Here is a 20,730-nt window from a genome sequence, read left to right as displayed (position 1 = left end):
AGCAGCAGTGCCTCTGCGCGGCTAACACTCAGCTTCCCCTTCCTTGCTGAGGGACGACTGAGGAGGACAGTGAGTGTACAGGAACCAAGAAATAAAAACAACACAAAAAATTCCAAGTCACTGTTGCAACTGATAGAATTTGGCAAGAAAAATGTAAAACCTAACTCCCAAAGTGACATGGAGGAGATCTCTGAAGTATGCTGTAACTGCTGCAGAGGTGCTGTCCTCAGGAAGACTTGCCTGAAACCAGGAAAAACTGGTGAGAACTGTCTACATTCAGTCTAGTGTTTTCAGAAAACAGAAAACTCACTTCAAAGTTTTCTGCAGAATAAAGGTAAATGCTTTATGTAAAATATTAAGCCTCAAAGGTAAAAAAAAATTAAGAATTTAACTTATGCTTTAAAGATTTCTGCATCTGCTCGAGATGCAAAGGAGACCTCCATCCTGTAAGTCCGCCCAGGGCGCAGTGTGGTGACAGAAATGTGAAGACCAGTCCTCCATCCTGTGCCACGGAGAAGCAAGGGTGGGGGTGCCAACAAACACAGCATATCCTCCAGAAAAAGCCATCCTGACCCTTTTATTGTTGAAATTAAAAAATAAAAGATACTTAAATACAATGGTGAACATGTAGGGCAAAACAGAATCATAAAATTTAATGTGGATTTAAGCAGTAAGCTGAATGTTTGGGTTTCCAAATTGGCTTTGATCCCAAAACTGCTTAAAAATGGGTATGTTCACAGTTAACGGCAATTGGCTTATAGGTGAGAGAATGGTCGAAGCTGTTCCAGTTGAACTTCCAGGGAAATTCTCTCCTCAAGGACATCCTGAAAAAGAGACAGAGGCCACTGACGTTTCAGAGCGTATGTCTGTACCAGCAATGTTGGGGCACACTTAAATAACAGAGTGATGGAATTCTAACTCCTTATGAAGGACTATACTATTACAATCAGCCAGGGCTGGGAATTTGGAGGGGGGCGGGGAATCCCAGACTCTCAAATTTTGAATTTTATGATATAATTTTGTTTAAAAAAGGCACTTCCAGTAGGAGCTTTGCTTCAAGACACCAATATAAAAATTACAGGCTACTCATTTAGAAGCATGTTTTCAAAAAGCAGCTTTATATGCTCATAATATTAAATGATTCTAGCAATCTACAGTTTGTTATGTCAATTAGCAGTAAAATCTTTACTTACTAGGTAACCCAATAAAACCAGCATTTGCAATGAATGGTTAGTATTTAATGTATGGATTTTGCATAAAGCCTGCTTCTTTGAACAAACTATAAATGAGTTAACTAATGGTTATCATGAAACCCGACTCAGCAACTCTCAGATTTCATTTGGAATTTTGGTAGCACAAAGAATAAATGCATTCAGCAGTGTGAATCACTGTTGGTTTCATCTTTTCAGACAGTCACCAAATTCTAATTTATTCATTTTTCTTCTCCTCATACTGATATAATCATGTCTTAACTGGAACCTTCTATTGGTTACCTGAATGCCTATTCTTCCACTCTCAGAAGTATGAGAAAACTGCTTTTCAAAAGCAGCTCCCGGGAGCTGGTGCTGTGGTGCAGCAGGTAAGGCCGCTGCCTGTGATGCCAGCATGCCATACAGCTACTGGTTCATGTCCCATCTGCTCTACTTGCGATCCAGCTCCTTGCTAATGGCCTGGAAAGGCAGTGGAAGATGGCTCAAGTACTTGGGCACAACTATCCACATGAGCGACAAAGGTGGCACAGCACTAGAACAGAATGAACTATGACTTCCTTGAACTTCTCCTCGGGGGTTAGAATCTTGCTAGTCAAAGTGAGGCCAACAGTCTTAACTGCATCTCTACGATCTGGAAGTTTATTAGAAATGCAGAAATCTCAGGGCCCATCCCAGATCTACTCAATTAGAATCTCCACTTCAACATGACCCCACATCCTAAGTATAAACATTAAGGTTTGAGAAACACGTCGTAAGACATAAGTGCTTAATAATGCAAGTGAATCATAATTCTGGATGTAATTTCTATTGATAGGGATTCAAATAAACCATCTTTAACACAGGAGAAACGAGTGCCTCAGGTCTGAGATGGCAGTCGAGCACAAAGGCACGTGCCTCACTTCAGTAGTAGGTCAGGTTTTTCCTTTTCCACAGGCAGAACATAAACTTCATCCTTCATCCCTAAGTTTCTTCAACAGAATTTTCATTTTCTCTGATAAAGAATAATGTAACTTGGGCCCGGCGGCGTGGCCTAGCGGCTAAAGTCCTCGCCTTGAACGCCCCGGGATCCCATATGGGCGCCAGTTCTAATCCCGGCAGCTCCACTTCCCATCCAGCTCCCTGCTTGTGGCCTGGGAAAGCAATTGAGGACAGCCCAAAGCTTTGGGACCCTGCACCCGCGTGGGAGACCTGGAAGAGGTTCCAGGTTCCCGGCATCGGATCAGCGCGCACCGGCCGTTGTGGCTCACTTGGGGAGTGAATCATTGGACGGAAGATCTTCCTCTCTGTCTCTCCTCCTCTCTGCATATCTGACTTTGTAATAAAAATAAATAAATAAATAAATAAATAATAAAAAAAGAATAATGTAACTTGGCCATTTCAGCTAACAATTAAACAGAGACTTATGTAAGTCATCTTGGAAATACCCGGGAACACAATTCTCATCATTAAGTTACACATCTTCATGAAAGCTAAACAACATTACAGGAATAATGAAGCTGTGTGTGTGCATGTATGCCAGATAAGTCATTTGAGAACTAGGTATAAACAACTCCTTTTAGGAAAATAAAATTCCACGAAACATTGTAGGTATACATTTTTACTGTCTCATGGAACATTTTGTACAAGTGTAAGAATTCACAGGATCATTTTCTAACTTTTCCCTTTAAGTCAAGCACTCGAGTTCCCTTCAAGTCAAACACTCGAGTTCCTAACACTTCCCAAACACAGATTTGGAAACTACATTACCTTTAATTGTTGCTGCAATTCACTATTCAATCTGGCCAAGACTGTGTTGGTCTCCTTATTTCGTCTAATTGATGCCTGAATAGCTTTCTTGTCTTTCCCAACAGACCTGAGAAGATATTGAGAAAAACCACACAACCTTCATTATTTATCTTTGAATTCTCTCCATTCTTCTCTTATCTATTTCTAAACATAGAAAGCTCCAGAGAAAACAAATTTTCCCTTACCAGTGTAATTCAACCTCACCTGTTCAATTCCAATGGTCAACCAAAAGCATATGAGTTTCAGAAAGTTAAGTTTATTTTTACTAATTTCAGGTCTACCTCATTTACTTTGCATTATAGCACTTCACAAATATTAAGTTTTGTTTTTGCTTTTAAAAACAATTAATGGCTTGTGGCAACTCTGGATCAAACAAACCTATCCGGGGTGGGCATTATGGCCTGGTGGTTAAGTCACTACTTGGTAATCCGCATCTGCTCGTGGCGCCTGGGACCCAGTGCTGCCACTGCCCCACTCCAGTTTCCTGCCAACAGGCTGGGAGGCAGCAGATGGCAGCTTTAGCAAGCAGACTTCGGCCTTCTACCTGGCAAACTCTGCTGGAGTTCCCGGCTCCTGGTTGGGACAAGGCCCAGCCTTGCCGTGGATCAGTGGATGCAAGACCGCCGCCTCTTCTTCCCTTTCAAACACATAATCTTACAAAAACGTCACTAGTACCATGTTCTGCTCTTTTTTTTAAAGACATATTTATTTTTATTGGAAAGTCAGATTTACAGATAGGAGAGATGGAGAGAGATCTTCCACCTGCTGGTTCACTCCCCAAGTGGCCGCAATGGCCAGAGCTGAGCCGATCCAAAGCCATGAGCCAGGAGCTTCCTTCAGATCTCCCATGTGGGTGCAGGGTCCCAAGGCTTTGGGACATGAACCAGCACCACCACGGGATCCTGGCGCATGCAAGGCAAGGACTTTAGCTACCAGGCTACTGTGCCAAACCCATGTTGTTTTTAAGATTTTGTGGTCATTTGATTTGTCACATTTTGGAAATTCTCACCATTTCAAACTTTTTTCATTATTACTGCATCTGTAGTGATTAGTGATCAGTAATCCCTGAAGTTACGACAATTGCCTCGAGAATCATGAACTACGGCTATGTAAGGCAGCAAAATTTAGTCCACAAATGTGTATATTCTGACTCTCTACTGACCTCCCATTACTGTCTTTCTCCAGCAGCAGTCACATTCCCTGAGACATAATGATCACTCCAAATGCCTCTGGCAGAGTGAGCATTTGTTACATGGAATGCTGGCATCCTGCATTAGAAATCCTGGGCTGGAGTTCAGGTTTCTCTCTTGATTCCAGCTACCTGTAAATGCACTCTCCTGGAGGTAGCAGATGATGGCTCAGTTAAGCACGCAGGTCCTGTCACCCAGGAATGGGACCTGGAATGAGTTCCAGGCTCCTCGCTTTGGCCTAGCCCAGACCAAGGTGTTGTGGACGTTTGAGGAGTGAACCAGCAATTGAAGGTCTGTTTGTTCTCTTTCTAATCAAAGTAAAAATCAGTAAGATACTGAAAATCCCTACAAAATGTTCAAGTGAAAGGAAGAGTTCCACATCTCTCACTTTAAATCAAAAGCTGGAAATAAATGACTGAGCTTAGTGAGGAAGGCAATTTGAAAGCTGAGCCAGGCTGAGAGTCCCATCTCTTGTCAAGTTGTGAAGCAAAGAAAAAATTCTTGAAGGAAATCAGAAGTGCTACTCTAGCAAATACACAAATGATAAGAAATTGAAACAGCCTTATTGCTTATGAGAAGAAACACTTAGTGTTCTGGCAAAATACCAAAGCAGTCACAGCGTTCTTTAAAAGCAAGCCAAAGCCCAATCTCGGGAAAGGCTCTGATTCTCCTCAATTCTGTGCAGCCTGAGAGGTGTTCATGAGTCTAAAGTGAAGAAGCCATCTCTACAGTTAAAACGCAAGGTGCAGCTCCAAGTGCTGCGGTAGAAGCTGCAGCAGGTTTCCCAGCAGGTCCAGCTGAGATCCCAGATGAAGCAGGCAACACTCAACAGGTTTTCAGCATAACCCAAACAGCCTCTTACTGCAAAAGCTGCCTTCTAAGACTTTCACTGCCACAGAGTCAATGCTTGGCTTCAAACCACTTAAGGCCAGGCTAACTCTTGTTAGGGGCTAAGGCAGATGAGGCCTCGAAGTTGAAGCCAATGTTCATTTACTGTTCCAAAAATCCTTGGGCCCTTAAGAAATACACTACATCTACTCTGTTCACATACTATAAATGTATACAAAGTCTACATGACAGGATATCCTTCACAACATAGTTTATGAAATATTTTAAGCACACTATTGAGGCTTAATACTCAGGAGAAAAAAAAGGATTCCTTTAAAATACATACTACTATTCCCTGATGACACGCCTGATCAGCCAAGAGCGCTAATGAAGATGCACAATGAGATTCATGTTGCTTCCATGCCAGAGCCTGGAGCAACTTTGAGTCGTCTAACTTAAGAAATGCATTAAGATTATAGCTGCTATAGGCAGTGATTCTTCTGGGCAAAGTGAACTAAACAATGTCTGGAAAGAATTCACCATTTTATACAGCATTAAGACTATTTGTAATTTATTGGTGGGAGCAGGCTAAAATATCCACATAAACATTAGTTTAGAGAGTTGGTTCCAAACTTCAGGGATGACTTTGAGGGGTTTAAGACTTCAGTGGAGGGAATAACTGTAGGCATGGGGAAACAACAAAGAGAACTAGAACTAGAAGGTGCCTAAAGATGTGAATGAATCGCTGAAATAACCCGACAGAACTTCAACAGATGAGCAGCTGCTGCCTAGGGGTGAGCAAGGAGAAAATGCTCTAGATGGAATCTATGGCTGGTGAAGATGCTTTGAGCATGATTCAAGTAACAACAAAGAAGTCAGATTATTACAGAAAGTGAGTTGATAACCACTGTGGGTAAAATGCCATTGAAGAGCACTGCATACTACAGGGAAGTCTTTTATGAAAGTGTCAACATGGAAAACACCGTTATCTGAGTGTAAGAGACTGATGCACTGTCCCAACCTTCCGCTGCCACCACCTTGGTGAGCTGGCAGTCATCCACACTGGGGCACTTCTCTTCCCCCACCAGCAACAAGACTTCAACCTGCCAAAGGCTTGGAGGATCTTGTAACTTTTAGCAATGATGTGTTTTTAAATTAAAGCACTTTTTAAAAAGATATACTAGGGGGTTCGGCGGCGTGGCCTAGTGGCTAAAGTCCTCGCCTTGAACGCCCCAGGATCCCATATGGGCGCCGGTTCTACTCCCGGCAGCTCCACTTCCCATTCAGCTCCCTGCTTGTGGCCTAGGAAAGCAGTTGAGGACGGCCCAATGCATTGGGACCCTGCACCCGCGTGGGAGACCCGGAAGAGGTTCCAGGTTCCCGGCTTCAGACCGGCGCGCATCGGCCCGTTGCGGCTCACTTGGGGAGTGAATCATCAGACGGAAGATCTTCCTCTCTGTCTCTCCTCCTCTGTGTATATCTGGCTGTAATAAAATGAATAAATCTTTAAAAAAAAAAAAAAAAGATATACTAGGAAACCAAAATTCCATGTCATTCACTTTACAGTGGTGATCTGAAACTAAATCCACAATACCTGTGGGGCATGTCTGTTTCCTCTTTTGTAGAACCACCTGAGTTTAAATGAAGCTTGGCATTGGCAAAGTTTTTATAAATGGTCAGATAATAAATATTGTCAGCTTTGTGGGTCATACAGTTTCTGTTGCATATTCCAGTTTTATACATTTGTTTTCCATTCTTAACTCACAGACCATATAAAAACAGGCCATAAGCCAAACTTGGTCCATGATTCTCAGTCATGGATTCTCAGTCATGATTCTCAGTCAGCAACTGTTGGTCTAGAACAGCCATAGAAATAATATTAGTTTTACTCTATTAAATTAATTATGTTTATTATTAACTTAATTATTTTTCCCCATTTTATTTGAAGGAGAAAGAAAAAGAGAGAGGGAGAGAGGTTGATTTTCTTAAACACCATCAAAAGCCAAAACCAGGAGCTTAGAACTCAATCAAGGACCTTCTGCACAGATGGCAGGGTTGCAATTCCTCGAGCCATTACCTGCTCCCTCCCAAGACTTGAGCTGAATGATCTGGAATTCAAACCTTGCACTTGGATATGGGATGCTAGTGTTCTAATCAGGCAATTTCTCTGCTATGCCCGCCCCTGTACTATCCACTTTATTTTTTATTTATTTTTTCCTATACTATCCACTGTAAAAATGGGATTACAACATGGTATTGTTGACAGGGTTGATTACCTGGGAATAGAGGGTTGTGATGCAAGAACAGCAGCTAAGACACCAGTCTTTTGTGTATGCTCATCAACTTCTGGCCTTAATTCATCTTCTGATTTTAATCTTCTTCGAATAGGTTTAGGAGGTGGAGCAAGAGGTGTTGTGCCTTTGCTCTGGAAGACAAGAATTTCATTAGCTAAGAGCATTTACTGAGGACATTCATAGTTAGCTAGCACTCTGGCAACTAGGTGGCTTTCTTTAAGCCATTTGCTTTCAGAAAACTGAAAGTTGATTAATGTACTTAGAAGAATATTTGTGCTAACAGCAAATGGGAAAGGATGCTTCTACTTGATATCACAATCATAAGTGTTCCTTCAATAAAAATTAAAAAACAAAAAAACTAACATAAGCTTCCTTGGGATCTAAACCAGCAAAATGTGGTAGTTGTCAGTTTTAATACCAATGATTCAGGCTTAAGTCAATAAATTAACAGGTTCTTTAGAGAATCTATAAATTCTCATTGCTTCTCGCCTTTTGGCTAAGATCAAGTGTAGAATATATAAATTCTACATATTCAATAAACAAAGGGATTCTACAGAAACACACATCCATTATCACTATAGTAATTCTTATTCAAAAAGATAAAAATATATTATCTTAATGAATAAAAAAGTCACTGTAAAAAAGCGAGGAAGTTAGAAACTCCTAAATACCATCAAGATACACAGTAATCGTAACTTTTGAAAACTAGCAGACATTGTGCATCTGCTTCTAACAGATCGAATACAGTATGCTAGTTCAGTCTTGACCACACACGATTTGACCCGTAAGTAAGAAGCAACTACCATCTCCTTAGTTAAATACTGTTTTTAAGGGTACAGAAAACAGAATTCGGGTATTTTTAGAAAAATGTATGCTGTATTAGTGATTATTGGAAATGTCTGGATAACATGACAAAAATTGCCAACATTGTTTTCCAAGGGACAAGTATACTAAACTGCAATTTGAAATGCATGAAACAGATTGGCAGAGGGATGGACAGTGGTAAAGTGTAGTAACGTATCAGTGTTATAAACCAAGGAAATGGGTTCATTGATATAAAAGGGAGTATTCTTTTCACCTTTTCTGTATATTTAAAATTTTTCATAATAAAATGTTCACGAAAATATTATCCCTAAAACATTTTAAGATCTCAGAGAACAACATTATAGGGCTAAGTTTTCTCTATCATACTTAAGACATCAATAAAGGAAACTAAATTGGACCTGAAAGGTCTCCTTTATGTTCTGAGAAATGAAGCAACAAATAAATTTTGAGAACCTATGACATTAACTAAAATAGAGCATCATCTTGATTAAACTGGGAGACCTTAATTAAACTGGGAGACAGACATATTACAACTAAAGCCAGTGGAGTAAGTGGATGACTTCTAGTAAACTTTATTTCGAAAGATGCACATTATCTTTCGTATTTATATAACCTTCTGTAGGCATTCCATTATTGGTATTACAAAGGACTGCATACCACACTGGCTGGAGTACTAGCAGCTGTCTTGTCTTCGACTTTACTCTCTGTTTTGGCAACTCGAAGAGAAACTGCAGGATCTGAAGCCTTTTCAACCTAGAGATGAATATGTGTTCACCGTTAATTACATGAGGGTACTTTGAAAGATAAGTTATCAAAAATATAAATTTATTTGGGCATAAACTGAACAGCAGAGAGGAAGAACCTCACACCCCTCTCCCTGCCCCGTGGGAGAAGCCCCAGCAGCCAGCACACCCCCAGACACCTGCACTCACTCACACACATCCTCAGGTCCAGCCCTGCAACCCACCCCGCTAAGCAGCCAGCAGAATGGTATCAATTTGAACTGGCTATCAGAAAGTGTTTCCTGGGGCAAAGTAGGACATCTAAATGATGTCAATGAATATGGATTTTTGGTTCTGTTGTGCTCAACAGGGACTGAAAGCATCAGACCAGCTTTCTGATTCCCTCTGGCACCCCCAAATCCTCATTTATGGTGGAGATTAAGGTAGCTAGAGGGTTCCTAGAGGCTTTGCTGCCACTAGAATTGTAACAGTGTCTTTTGGAATACTGTCTGCCAATATTACATTTTGGCACCATGTAGTCTGTAGGACTTTCCAACTAAGGCAGCTCACTGTCATATAAACAGAGTGTAGCTATGGTAACCAAAACCTCCTACCTCAGGGAAATGTTCAGCAGAGCATACACTCAGATGTGCAGCATTACAACGAACCCTACCCATCCATCCAGACCAGTACATAGTCAGGATGAAGTTCTCTTCATCCTGAATTCTAATTTTGAGTAATCAGCATTACAGTACAACCAATAGGTACTGGAGGGCAATTTAAAAGCTGAAAATCACTAACCCAGGGAACAGAAACTCTCCACGGGGGTAGCAGCACATACTTTAATCACTGATGTACCTCTGATACCTACTTTTTTAAGGGCTTCTCTGTTTAGAGACAAGCTTATGAGCATGGTATAGGGAAAGATTGCCACAAATTAGCCAAGACTTTTAAAACTGACCGGCAAGACTTCTGGATGTTTCTCAGATTCATCATCTTGTTCCTCATTTACATTTGATGCAGCAAGTACTTCAAACTGGCTGAAATCTGCAAAATTTGGTTGCTCTGGGATCTGCTGTGGTGAGGTACTAGTGTGAGTTATCAGGCCATCAGCATCCACTGGGCGATGCACAACGGGACCAGGACCCTACACAACAGTTTAAAAAAAGGACAAACATTTTAATGGTGTATTGGTTTAACAGCAGCTTTCTTTTCTCTGAAAATGTAAAGATGCCTTGTTTAGTATCCGTAAATTCCCAGAGGGGGACTATATGACATTTAGTTAGAAATAAATGCTTAAGCCATAAGCGAAAAGCAAAGATACTCAAAACAATAACAGAATTTTCTTCTATGTTTCTTTGAAAGGTTATTTTCAAATGTGAAAACTACTGCTCTAATTCCTCTCCCAATACAACAGTTCGGTTTCGCTTCCATTTCTCCTTCAGCCCTTTGCCAGACAATGCTGCTAACAGATACATTTACTGAGTACCTAATGTTGTGCCAGGCACTATGGATTCAACAGTGAACTGAACAAAAACCAAGCCATTACAAAGCTGACCGCTTAGTGCAGAACAGAAGTAAACAAGGGAGTAAACTATAGTGTGGTGAGCTTACCACTAAAGCAGTAAAGGATGTTACAGGAGCAAGCCCGAAGTCGGCTCCAGCTCCCCGTTCCTGCAGGACAAGCTCTGTCCTGGCCTATGCGATGCAGGAGACAATGGGCCTCCTCCCCAACTTCGCAGCTTCATTTCTCTTTGCTCCACATGTCCACCCCATTTGTGGCAAACACCCTTTTCCCTGAAGAATATTCCAGGCTTACTGCACACTTTGAGAGCTGTGTAAATGCCACGACTGGAATGCTCTCTCCCTCAATCTATGTTTTGCTTTTCAACTCCCTCAAGGCCAACTTCTTTCATTTTACTCGGGGGTTTTCAATGTGGTTCTTGATTTTATTAGCTCTGAAGACTGTTCCTAAGCATATCACAATGTATGGGCTGCAGCACTTCCACCCTGACCTGCGAGGGATGCAGCGGTCCACTGATGTAGTAAACCACCTGGAAGGATGCGAGAGGCCAGGCTGAGCCTCTCTCCATCCAGGACACAGACATCTCCGATCTTCCAACTCACCGTTCTTTCTAACCTTCCTTTGTAGAGATATGGTAATTTGTTTCACTTCTAAGGTTCCTCCAAAAGATAACTCAGACCATTGTTGAAATCATAATCTCCAAAACATGACTTAACTTTACTGAATTAAATGCTCATAAGGCATGATCTGTAGATAATTTCTGAGATCCAAAAAAATTCCAGAATGGAATTAAATACACAGCAGGTTGTAGCAATGGACTGTTAGTCATGGAAACCCTGGAGAATTACCTGTGAGGGCTGTGGTCTTGGAGGCACTGCAGGAGGGTGGGCAACAACTCCAGCCTGTTGTTGTCCTACGTAAACAGATACATCTTTTTAATAAACACAGAATCATTCTGCTAGTAGAAGAAATGGCCCATAGGAACAGATGTGATCACAATGTAAAGATCTGTAAGACTATCTGTAAGTATTTAACATGGTTGTTCTGGACCAGACACCTTCTCTTGGACCTCATTCCTCTTGCTACCCGTTACTTGAGGCCTTCCTGCCTTGTTTCTGGGAAGCATGCTCCGGGTTGCATTCCCTCGCTCTGACTGCTCCTGAGCTGTGACACATGGAGCCTCTCAAGTTCTCCCTGGCCCTGCACGCTTCACCCTCTCTACATAAATGCTTCGCAAGTCAAACATCAATCTTCCTCAGCTGAAAAAGCTTACCCTTGTTGGTTCCCCTCTTCCTCACCATTCCACTCACCGGTTAACACAGTCATCCTCTTCGCTAACCTTCTAACTCTCCTAATAACAATACTACTTGTTCTACAAAATCAGAAACCTTGCAGTAAGTTATGAATGCTTTCCCTTTCTGCCAAATTAAGACCTATTAATATCTCCATGCTGATGTCACCACATCTTTTTATAAAATTTGCTGTCTCAATTTTTGTATCCCCATCTTTACTTTCTGTACACAAACATTGGACAATCACTAAGAAAAACAAATTCTATCTCATCTGATATCTTTTTCATTAAAAGTTGTCTTCAAATAGATCTTTTTAGAAGATACATTAAGAGAAAAATAAAATGTGGTTTATGTGTTTTGTGCATTAATTTAAAAATAATACTTATTATGGTCCCCTAACCCCTACCTGTGGTAACTGCAAAGGTCCGATTCATATCGAGGGATGATGATCTAGAATGAGAGGGCTGTGGCCGTGGAGGGGGAGGGGGAGGTGCAGGGTTATCAGGCGATGTTCCTGAATGAGACCTGCAAAATTCATCCCATCACAACTAGTCATGCTACTGATAATTAAGGTCTTTTTTTTTTTTTTTTTTTTTTTGCTCTAAAAGCATTCAAATTTGGCTGAGCAGCAAAGGATCTTTCCAGCGTGACATTTTCTCAACCAGGCATACACATTTCACAATAAATCAAGACAGCACCATTTACAATGTACCTTGAACAAATGGTATTTAATATGGCAACAAAGTTATACATGAAAAAAACGTTGAACATTTTGAAAAGAACATTAGTTTCTGACAATGGTATCAGACTATAAATCTAGTGATGATTTCCCATCCAAATTAAAGGCAGTATTATTCAGAAAAATTATTTTCAAAAAAAGAAAAATTACTTTCCGTATGGATAGCTTTAGCTTATTTAGGCCTGGAGTTTGGTAAGCTAAGCTATTGGAGGAGCCATTCAGGCCATCCCACTGCAGAGGGAGGTCCATCTAGTTAGAGTTCAGCCAGATAATCATTTTTTTGCTGCTAAAGTATTCCATGTGCCCTCTGGCCATGTGAGGTTCATACACAAAGAAGCAGAGTGCTAAGAGCCGGGCATGATGGCTCAGTGGCTAAATCTTCGCCTTGCACACGCCGGATCCCATGTGGGCAAGAGTTCACGTCCCAACTGCTCCACTTGCGATCTAGCTTCATGCTTGTAGCCTAGAAAAGCAGTGGATGATGGCCCAAGGACGTGGGACCCTGCACCTGCATGGGAGACCCAGAAGAAGCTCCTGGCTTCGGTTCAGCTCAGCTCCGGTTGTTGCAGCCACTTAAGGAGTGAACCAGTGAACAGAAGATCTTTCTTTCTCTCCTTCTTGCTAGAAATCTGCCTTTCCAATAAAAATAAATAAATCTTAAAAAAAAAAATCAGCTTTAAGGAAATGGGAACCTGCTTGGGTAGTCAAAAGGGAGGATGACTCAGCTAGCTCTTTGGAGACTCTGAGTCACTGTTCTCAACACCCTCCATCACGTGGCAAAAGGATACTTACCACTTACAAAAAATGCCAGAGGAAGTTGCTTTTGTCTGGCACATGGCTTTCAGTGCACGGTGATGCCCTTGTGGATCAACCTCCAGGCCTACCCCATACTCATTTGTGCATGCGTGAGAATGGCTACAGGTCACACAGAACTTCAGAGCGGGCAGGTGGCCCATTACTGGACTGTGCTTCCGGATGGCATATGAATGAACACACGGAAGTCTCTGGGGATTTGTTTTAAGTCTACAAAAATGGATTCTGCTGTTTGGCTATAAAAAGGAATGTACTAAATTTCTATCGTGCAGAACTTTTCAGCTCTTTTTAGAGCTTACAGAAAATATAAAGGAAATAAAGGTTCCTTTTATTTTTCTGCTCAAGTTGGAAAGAACCAAAATTATTTGTATTTTATACAAACCAATAGGTAACCAACACCTTTCGGAGAGCAAAATAATTTTTGTTTGGTTCTAAAGAATATTTTAAATGTTGAAATGCAACCAGATATCTCATTGACAGAAATACTGACCTTTGACGAGTAACATTACTCCCGATCTGCTCTGGGTCAGAAGTGAAGGAGTCTGAGCTACTGTAACCATCTGCTGATAAGGGAGAAGTGTCCAAGTTAGTAAGAATCACTTCTTCATCTGCTGCTCTATCTACACCAAACATAACTGTTCCACTGCTTCAAATCAGATATTCAGAGCCTGGCTAATAGGTTAACAGTTTATTCCAGTGCTAATCATAAGTAAAACTGTTAATCAAATAAGTCATGACACTTAATATAGAAGACAGAACAAGTTAGAGTCTAGAAAAATTAATATTTAATGACATAGAAATATTCTAAATAAGCCATAATACACATTGTCATTTCACATTATGAAGTCTTTCTCTTGTCTTCCTCTCTCTCACCTATACAGGCCAAAAACTGAACTAATGCTTGATTTCCTTTCTCACATACTTTACTGCCCAAGTAAGCAAATCCTGTAGTCTTTTCCTACAAAACGTACAAAATGTAGCCAGGAATCCAACTATTTCTCAATGTTTCCATTGCCATCATTCTTGACCAATCTGTGACTTCTCTTGCTTGGACTATGTAATTATCGCTTAGCTCTCTCCTGTTTCAATTTTTGTCTTCTTCTAGCCTGTTATCATTAGACCAGCCAGAGAGCCTGTTTAGAAGGAAGCTCAGATCATGTCACTTCTCCAATGACCTAATGGCTTTTTATCTCAGTCACTCTGTCAATCTTCTCTTGCTAGTTGCTACTATGCCACCACCGGCTAAATTCTGCCTGGCAAATACGCTACCTAATTGTATCCCAGGTGTCTTTCTGTTAATCCAGGAGAAGCGAGCTTCCTGCCTCCAGGTTTTGTGTTCACTGTTTGCTGTGCTTTAACCGCCCTGCCCTCTGGGTCCCGCAGCTGAATTCCTCATCTCCTTCAAGCCTGAACCCAGATGTCATCTTCCGGCCAGGCTCTCCTTGATCACCTTATTTACAATATAAAATAGCACTGCTCCCTTTACCCAACTTTATTTTTATCCATGGTATGAATTATTTCTAATAAAAGAACCATTTTTCTTTGTTTTTCTGTTATCTAAACTGTATAGGGGCAAAGATTTTGTGTGTCTTTATGCTAAATTCCCAGTGTATAGAACAGAATGTGGCCCGTAGCATCCAACTGCAATGGCTAAATGAACAGATATATCCACAATTTCCTGTGAGAGACAGAGAAAGGAGCTAGTGGAGAAGAACCAGTGAACTCAATTATAGCTATAGTGCGAAACACAGCAAGGCACAGGCCTGTCTCGAAGCACGTGGCAACGGCAACCTGTTCATAGACAGTGTAGAGTACGTGACACAGGGAAGAGCTATCTGCTAGTTTATTCAGTGAAGACAATATCAAACAGCTGGATAGTTGGATTCTTCAGACGCTAAATCCATACTTACTAATTTCAAATGCAATGCTATCTTTCACTTACCTACAGTATTTCCAGAAGCAAATTTCACTGATGAATTTATCTTATTTTCTTCTGAAAGGTCAGATGGTTTCACTAGTAAGGGGCTCGTGGGATTAGTGTGATCTGGTAGAGAATCAACAGGTAAATACACAAGATTATTATACATTAATAAGCCTCAGAGTACAACATAAGACATCATTTAGCTATTCCAAAGAAACTGCAAGAAGATACACAAGATATAAGACAGAAGCATAAATCTCCTTCAATAGAATTTTGTTTTATGTCCCTAAAGGAGATACTTTACAATTAAAATTCATTTGTGTTAGCATTTTGTAATTTTATTCTTGTAGTACAATTATTAAACAAAATACCACACCTAGAGGTGTAAAGTAATTTACAAGAAATAAATTGCTTTTGAGAAATCTTGACTAAAACATTTAGTCCAAAGGGAAAATCTAAGCGTTTATGTGAGACATACAATTTTTTTTTTTTTTAAGATTTATTCATTTCATTACAGCCAGATATACACAGAGGAGGAAAGACAGAGAGGAAGATCTTCCGTCCGATGTTTCACTCCCCAAGTGAGCCTCAACGGGCCGGTACGTGCCGATCCGAAGCCGGGAACCTGGAACCTCTTCCAGGTCCCAATGCATTGGGCCGTCCTCGACTGCCCTCCCAGGCCACAAGCAGGGAGCTGGATGGGAAGTGGAGCTGCCGGGATTAGAACCAAATGCCCATATGGGATCCCGGGGCTTTCAAGGTGAGGACTTTAGCCGCTAGGCCACGCTGCCGGGCCCGAGACATACAATTTCAAAATTTATTTTAACCTAAAGTTTTGAACATATTTTAACACAAATTCATAATAGTGCTTCAGCATATTAAAAATGTCACATTTTATATGTCCTTATTTAAAACCTAATCATTTAAAATCAATAATTTCCTTTTAAGAACATCCATCTGCACGCACACACACACACAACTGTAGAAAGAACCAAGTTAAGGCAACACAGCAACAGCTTCCTTACCACTGCCAGTTCTTTTGAGTTCCATTTCCTGCATGTGGATTTTGCTTGGAGTCATGCGAATAGGAACTGGGTGAACAATAGCAGTATCCTAGATACAAATGAAAGGAAACACAGAATTTGTATTAAAGTGCCAAGTAACTATCAGGCAATAATGAAAATTAACAATGTAAAAACTGGTAGGCAGACTTTCTCACTCACAGTAAGAGGTGCATGAAAACAAAAAAAATTAAAAGCTCTAGAATTATATTTGTATATCAGGTTTGCCATGTCTAGATGAATAATCTATTTTACAAAAAAATCCAGTTTAAATTGAACAGTTAAGATTTGTATGAAAATGTTCATATAAAACCACTTTAATATTTTAAATGAGGTATGAAATTATCTCATGTCAACATGAAACTCCGAGGTTAAAGTAAACTATTTCATGACAAACCTAAAAAGTAACAGACTGAAAATTCATTTTTATCACAAACTGCTTTCCCTTTTTCACCTATCAAAAACGGGCAGAACGGGAGATAATTAGTTTGAGTGTTCCCTAACACTGAGGGTGACTACAGTTTGTTTAAAGAACTAGGACAGAAGCTAACAGGTCCCAAACACAAAATCAGATTCATAAAGCTTCTAATAGCTGGAAATACTAACTAGCATTTTAATACATGACTATGTTATCTCTATCTATTACCTACTCGATTATCTGTAAGTGAGGAATGCTTTAAGACTGTGTTCTCCAACTGAACTGCTGCCAAAAGCTGGACTTTCTACAGTCCACTTAGTCACTCGCTCAGGCTACCTCGGACTTGTGACACTTTAGTACAGCGCACCTGCTGCTGTCAGAACAAGGCAACTGTGTGCCCAGTTTGACACGGCTCATCAGGACTAACCTCCTCTGCTCCTGTGACTCGGTGCGGCAAGCCAGAGAGCTGCCATGTTAGGCAACTCAACATCCAAATGAAGAACTATGAAGCTTCAGGTTCTGAATCACATCCCACAGGAGACCAAAGTAACTTTCTTTGCTCCAAACTAGTACTCTCAAAACCAAACAAAAAGACAAAATCCTAACAGGCAAACTTCGCTCATTTTCTTCTGTTCAAATCACCCAAAGCCTCTTGAAAATCCATTCCCATTTTTAGTATATGTGCTGCCGAAGCGAGCACATGACAATCCATTCCTAATCACTCATGACACTTTTGACTGCAAACATGTCAGTAGTGTACTGAGCATCATTTATGATCAACATGCATTAAATTCTTTTACTTTTATCCAGTCACTCCTTCTCAAGTAATCCCTACTTGCTGCTAGCTTTGTTCAGGTACTCATCGTCTTTCCAATCTCTCCAGACCCAGTCGATCCTTGCCACTGGTGCCTAGGCAGGCTTCCTTACCCACCCTATCATGGCAAACTGCACATGCCAGCTCCTGCTGCCTGTGACATGAGCTTCAGCCCCTTATGTCAGCACACACACAGAGCTTACCAATGGCATTTCAAGTACTTTCTTAGCTTTCAACACTACCATATGGTGAGTTTTCAAAAAGTTTGTGGAAAATATGGATTAAGAAAAAACTCCACATGGATTTCTGTATTTTGTTACATCAAAAATGTTGATCTTTTGTTTCCATATTTTGAGTTGTTTGAAGCCCCTTCCAACCCGTACAATCTACAGTATTACCACGTTGAACTGACCCTTCTTCTCTGCTTAGTATGTCCTATCTGCTTTTGCCAATTCAAATCACCATTCAAAACTCAGCATATAATCTTTTGTGAAAACTTGTCTAAATATTTGGGCCCTTTATCCACAGCTTTGCTCACAGATGTACCATAGAAACCAGCACAATCAGCTATGTTGCAATCATTAGTTTTGTAAATTAAGTTGTATCCTACCAGAGACAGAACCTTGTTTCTGACATCCTTATATTTATAGAGAATGCACAAGTACCTTCAGGGTGTGCTAGTATTGCAGGTAAATTGGCTGGCCACAGTCAGTGATCAGTCTAACTCTCAAACACTAAACTTATCACATGTTCATTCTATGGCATTCAAGGCCAGGTATAATCTAGTAAGGACAACTTTGTTATAGTTCCTATCATTCTAGAATGTCCCTGGTGTTTTGATTCCTGTGCATATTAGCAGAAGCAATTTTACCACCTACTAACTGCCTAATAAGCAGTTCCAGAAAGAAATTAAATTTCTAGAAATGAAAGCATGAGACTCAAATTTTTAAGAATTCTGGGAGCTGACTGTGTCCTGGGAAAGCAGTAGAGGATGGTCCAAAGCCCGAAAGAAGCTCCCAGCCACTGGTTTTGGACCAGTTTAGCTCTGGCCTTTGCAGCCACTTGGGGAGTGAACCAGTGGATGGAAGATCTTTCTCTATATATCTCCTGTTTATTTTCCTTTCCAATTAAAATCAATCTTAAAAAAAAAAAAAAGAATTCTGGGAGCTGAGTATCTAATAATGGAGTATGCATATGAAATCATTGCACTGCGTAAGGGATGTCTCTAAGCACGGCAGAGCAGTCTAGAGTTTCACACTCTCTTACTTTTTGGAGCAAATGATTATCAAAAATTTTCATTAAATATTTCTAATATTGTAAGATACTCTAAATGCAAAACGAAATTAAGAGTGATTATTTGTACTATAATTTAAGGGTTAGTTTCTTATTACTACATCTAAATTTCCTTCTCATTATGTTCTTTTACTGGTGCTCTGAATAAATAGAAAATATATCTAGTGTTGCTTTTTTAAGTCTACATTTTTCAGAGATTAATATCAAACACATATGCTCAGCAAAAGCCTTAGATGACACATATGGTTTTTAAGTACTTCAAGACTATAAAATAAACATTTTAAAAATATCTATACATTTTGTTTGAATTCAATATGTGTAACAGCATTTTCTGCAGGCAGAAATATATAACCCACCAATAATTCATTAAACCATGGTAGGGATCTAATCTTTAACACCTCTTCTCCAAAATTCACATTAAATAACAAGACCATTTTTACATTTAATTAATGAATGCTGGCTGTTTCTGATCAGAAACGTTTTGATAAAACGCTGTCCCCTTTTCTCTATTTTTTTGCACAGTTTGTTTAAAAAGCCCTACTTTTACACTCCTCCCTTGTTCCCTCTGTATTTACTTCCTCTTTAAAAAGTGCCTCTCAGTAGGTCCTTAACAGGAAACAAAGCACAACAGAAAAAAGCTAGAGAGAGAACAGCAGAAAGAATGATTGAACAGCTAAGGCCTTGGATCTTCAAGTAACCTGAGGCCAGAGGCAGCATATGTGAAAATAATTCTCTGGGGTTAGAATTTTTTTTTAAGTCAAGATGTGAACTTTGTAGCATTTTCAAAACAATACAGTAAACCACAGGAAGACAAGACAGGCTCCTATGCACTCAGGCAATCTTTGACCAACAGCTCTTTTTGGTTTATTGAACTTGATTCTAACAGAATGCAAGGTACTAATTAAATAAAAGCTGTATCATTTAGTGTGAAATTAAATGGCAACACTGCAAAAATATTAACATATGAAGTACATATTACATGATGTGCAAGCATACAAGTAAATAAAATTGACATGTAAGAGTCACTACATTGAAATCAGCAGTATGTGCTCAACAGAACATATACTTCATTAGCAATGACAAGGTTAATCAAATCAATCATCACAAAATGCTCCTTAAGACACACGTGCCAGATTTTTAAAACATACCTTTCTGTAAAAAATAATTAGAAAATAGAGTGATAAAAATGTTCTTTCCACAATAAGCACAAAAAAATTTAAAAGTTTGCCATGATTTCCCTTCAAGCACTCCACTGAATCATGCATATCAGCTAAAAACCACAATGAATGGAAATTTGGGTTAATAAAATTAATTTCAAACAAGCAAGCTAAGTGATTGACTTACAGGATCAGCTGGTGCAATGTTAGAATCAAATTGGGTCAGAGTTTGTGAGCTTGAAGAGCGTTCACTAAATGTCTCCCACTGCTGAACAGACAGAGGAGAGACAGGTCAGCATGATGAGAAAGCTGCAGGAGAAGACCACTGGGGAAGATGGAGCAGAGTCATTCAGAGGCTGCACGGCAAGCTGTGTTGCAAAGATCTAACAAAATCCCATAATTTTTACGTTTCCATAAACATGCTTATCTATGCCGGATCATCATGTAATGTAAGGAGAACAGTTTCACAATCAAAAATATGGTAACATTCTATTGCAATCTCTATGGAAGAGATCAAGTCTTGCAGAAGCACAACTTAAAACACAAAACAGGAACAGAGTGTGACCATCAAACAAAAATGCAGAGTAACTTCAAACCCTTGCTCAAAATTCAGATGGTAATGGTCAATTCAGTAATGCCAATGAACCAAAGTTTTGGATAAAACAAAGCAAGTCAGGATGACTTGCCAGTGCGACCCCTGAAGGATGGTTCTATTATTACATGCATATACTGTACACATGTATAAGTATTTAATAAAATATGAGAATACAATGCAAAGAATTCTGGACTTACTATATATGTTTTAGATTATGTCAATCTATAGCAAGTCAAGCCCTGCAGTG

The 20,730-nt window shown here is 40.0% G+C and overlaps 1 protein-coding gene across 6 annotated transcripts in view; it reads right to left on the bottom strand.

Moving 5' to 3' along the window:
* Positions 1–551: 551 nt before the first annotated feature.
* The window catches only part of REPS1 (RALBP1 associated Eps domain containing 1), an 86,424-nt gene continuing 66,245 nt past the window's right edge, over positions 552–20,730 (bottom strand). For 2 of the 6 annotated variants that reach the window (XM_058670265.1, XM_004587271.3), the window contains exons 10-20: positions 20,076–20,156; positions 16,171–16,258; positions 15,167–15,268; positions 13,715–13,787; positions 12,079–12,197; positions 11,229–11,293; positions 9,817–10,002; positions 8,791–8,886; positions 7,291–7,439; positions 2,958–3,063; positions 552–824 (exon numbers count right to left, since the gene is read on the bottom strand). In XM_058670265.1, the coding sequence (XP_058526248.1) occupies positions 756–824; positions 2,958–3,063; positions 7,291–7,439; positions 8,791–8,886; positions 9,817–10,002; positions 11,229–11,293; positions 12,079–12,197; positions 13,715–13,787; positions 15,167–15,268; positions 16,171–16,258; positions 20,076–20,156 (1,134 nt within the window). In that variant the 3' untranslated portion in view covers positions 552–755. The remainder of the gene's footprint in view (positions 825–2,957; positions 3,064–7,290; positions 7,440–8,790; positions 8,887–9,816; positions 10,003–11,228; positions 11,294–12,078; positions 12,198–13,714; positions 13,788–15,166; positions 15,269–16,170; positions 16,259–20,075; positions 20,157–20,730) is intronic. The other 4 variants (XM_058670200.1, XM_004587272.3, XM_004587274.3 and 1 more) reach the window with 4 other exon arrangements.

Source organism: Ochotona princeps, chromosome 1 (genome assembly GCF_030435755.1).
Source record: "Ochotona princeps isolate mOchPri1 chromosome 1, mOchPri1.hap1, whole genome shotgun sequence".
NCBI classification, from domain to species: domain Eukaryota; kingdom Metazoa; phylum Chordata; class Mammalia; order Lagomorpha; family Ochotonidae; genus Ochotona; species Ochotona princeps.
Note: the sequence above shows the minus strand (reverse complement) of the source record. Positions and strands in the feature narration are given on the sequence as shown.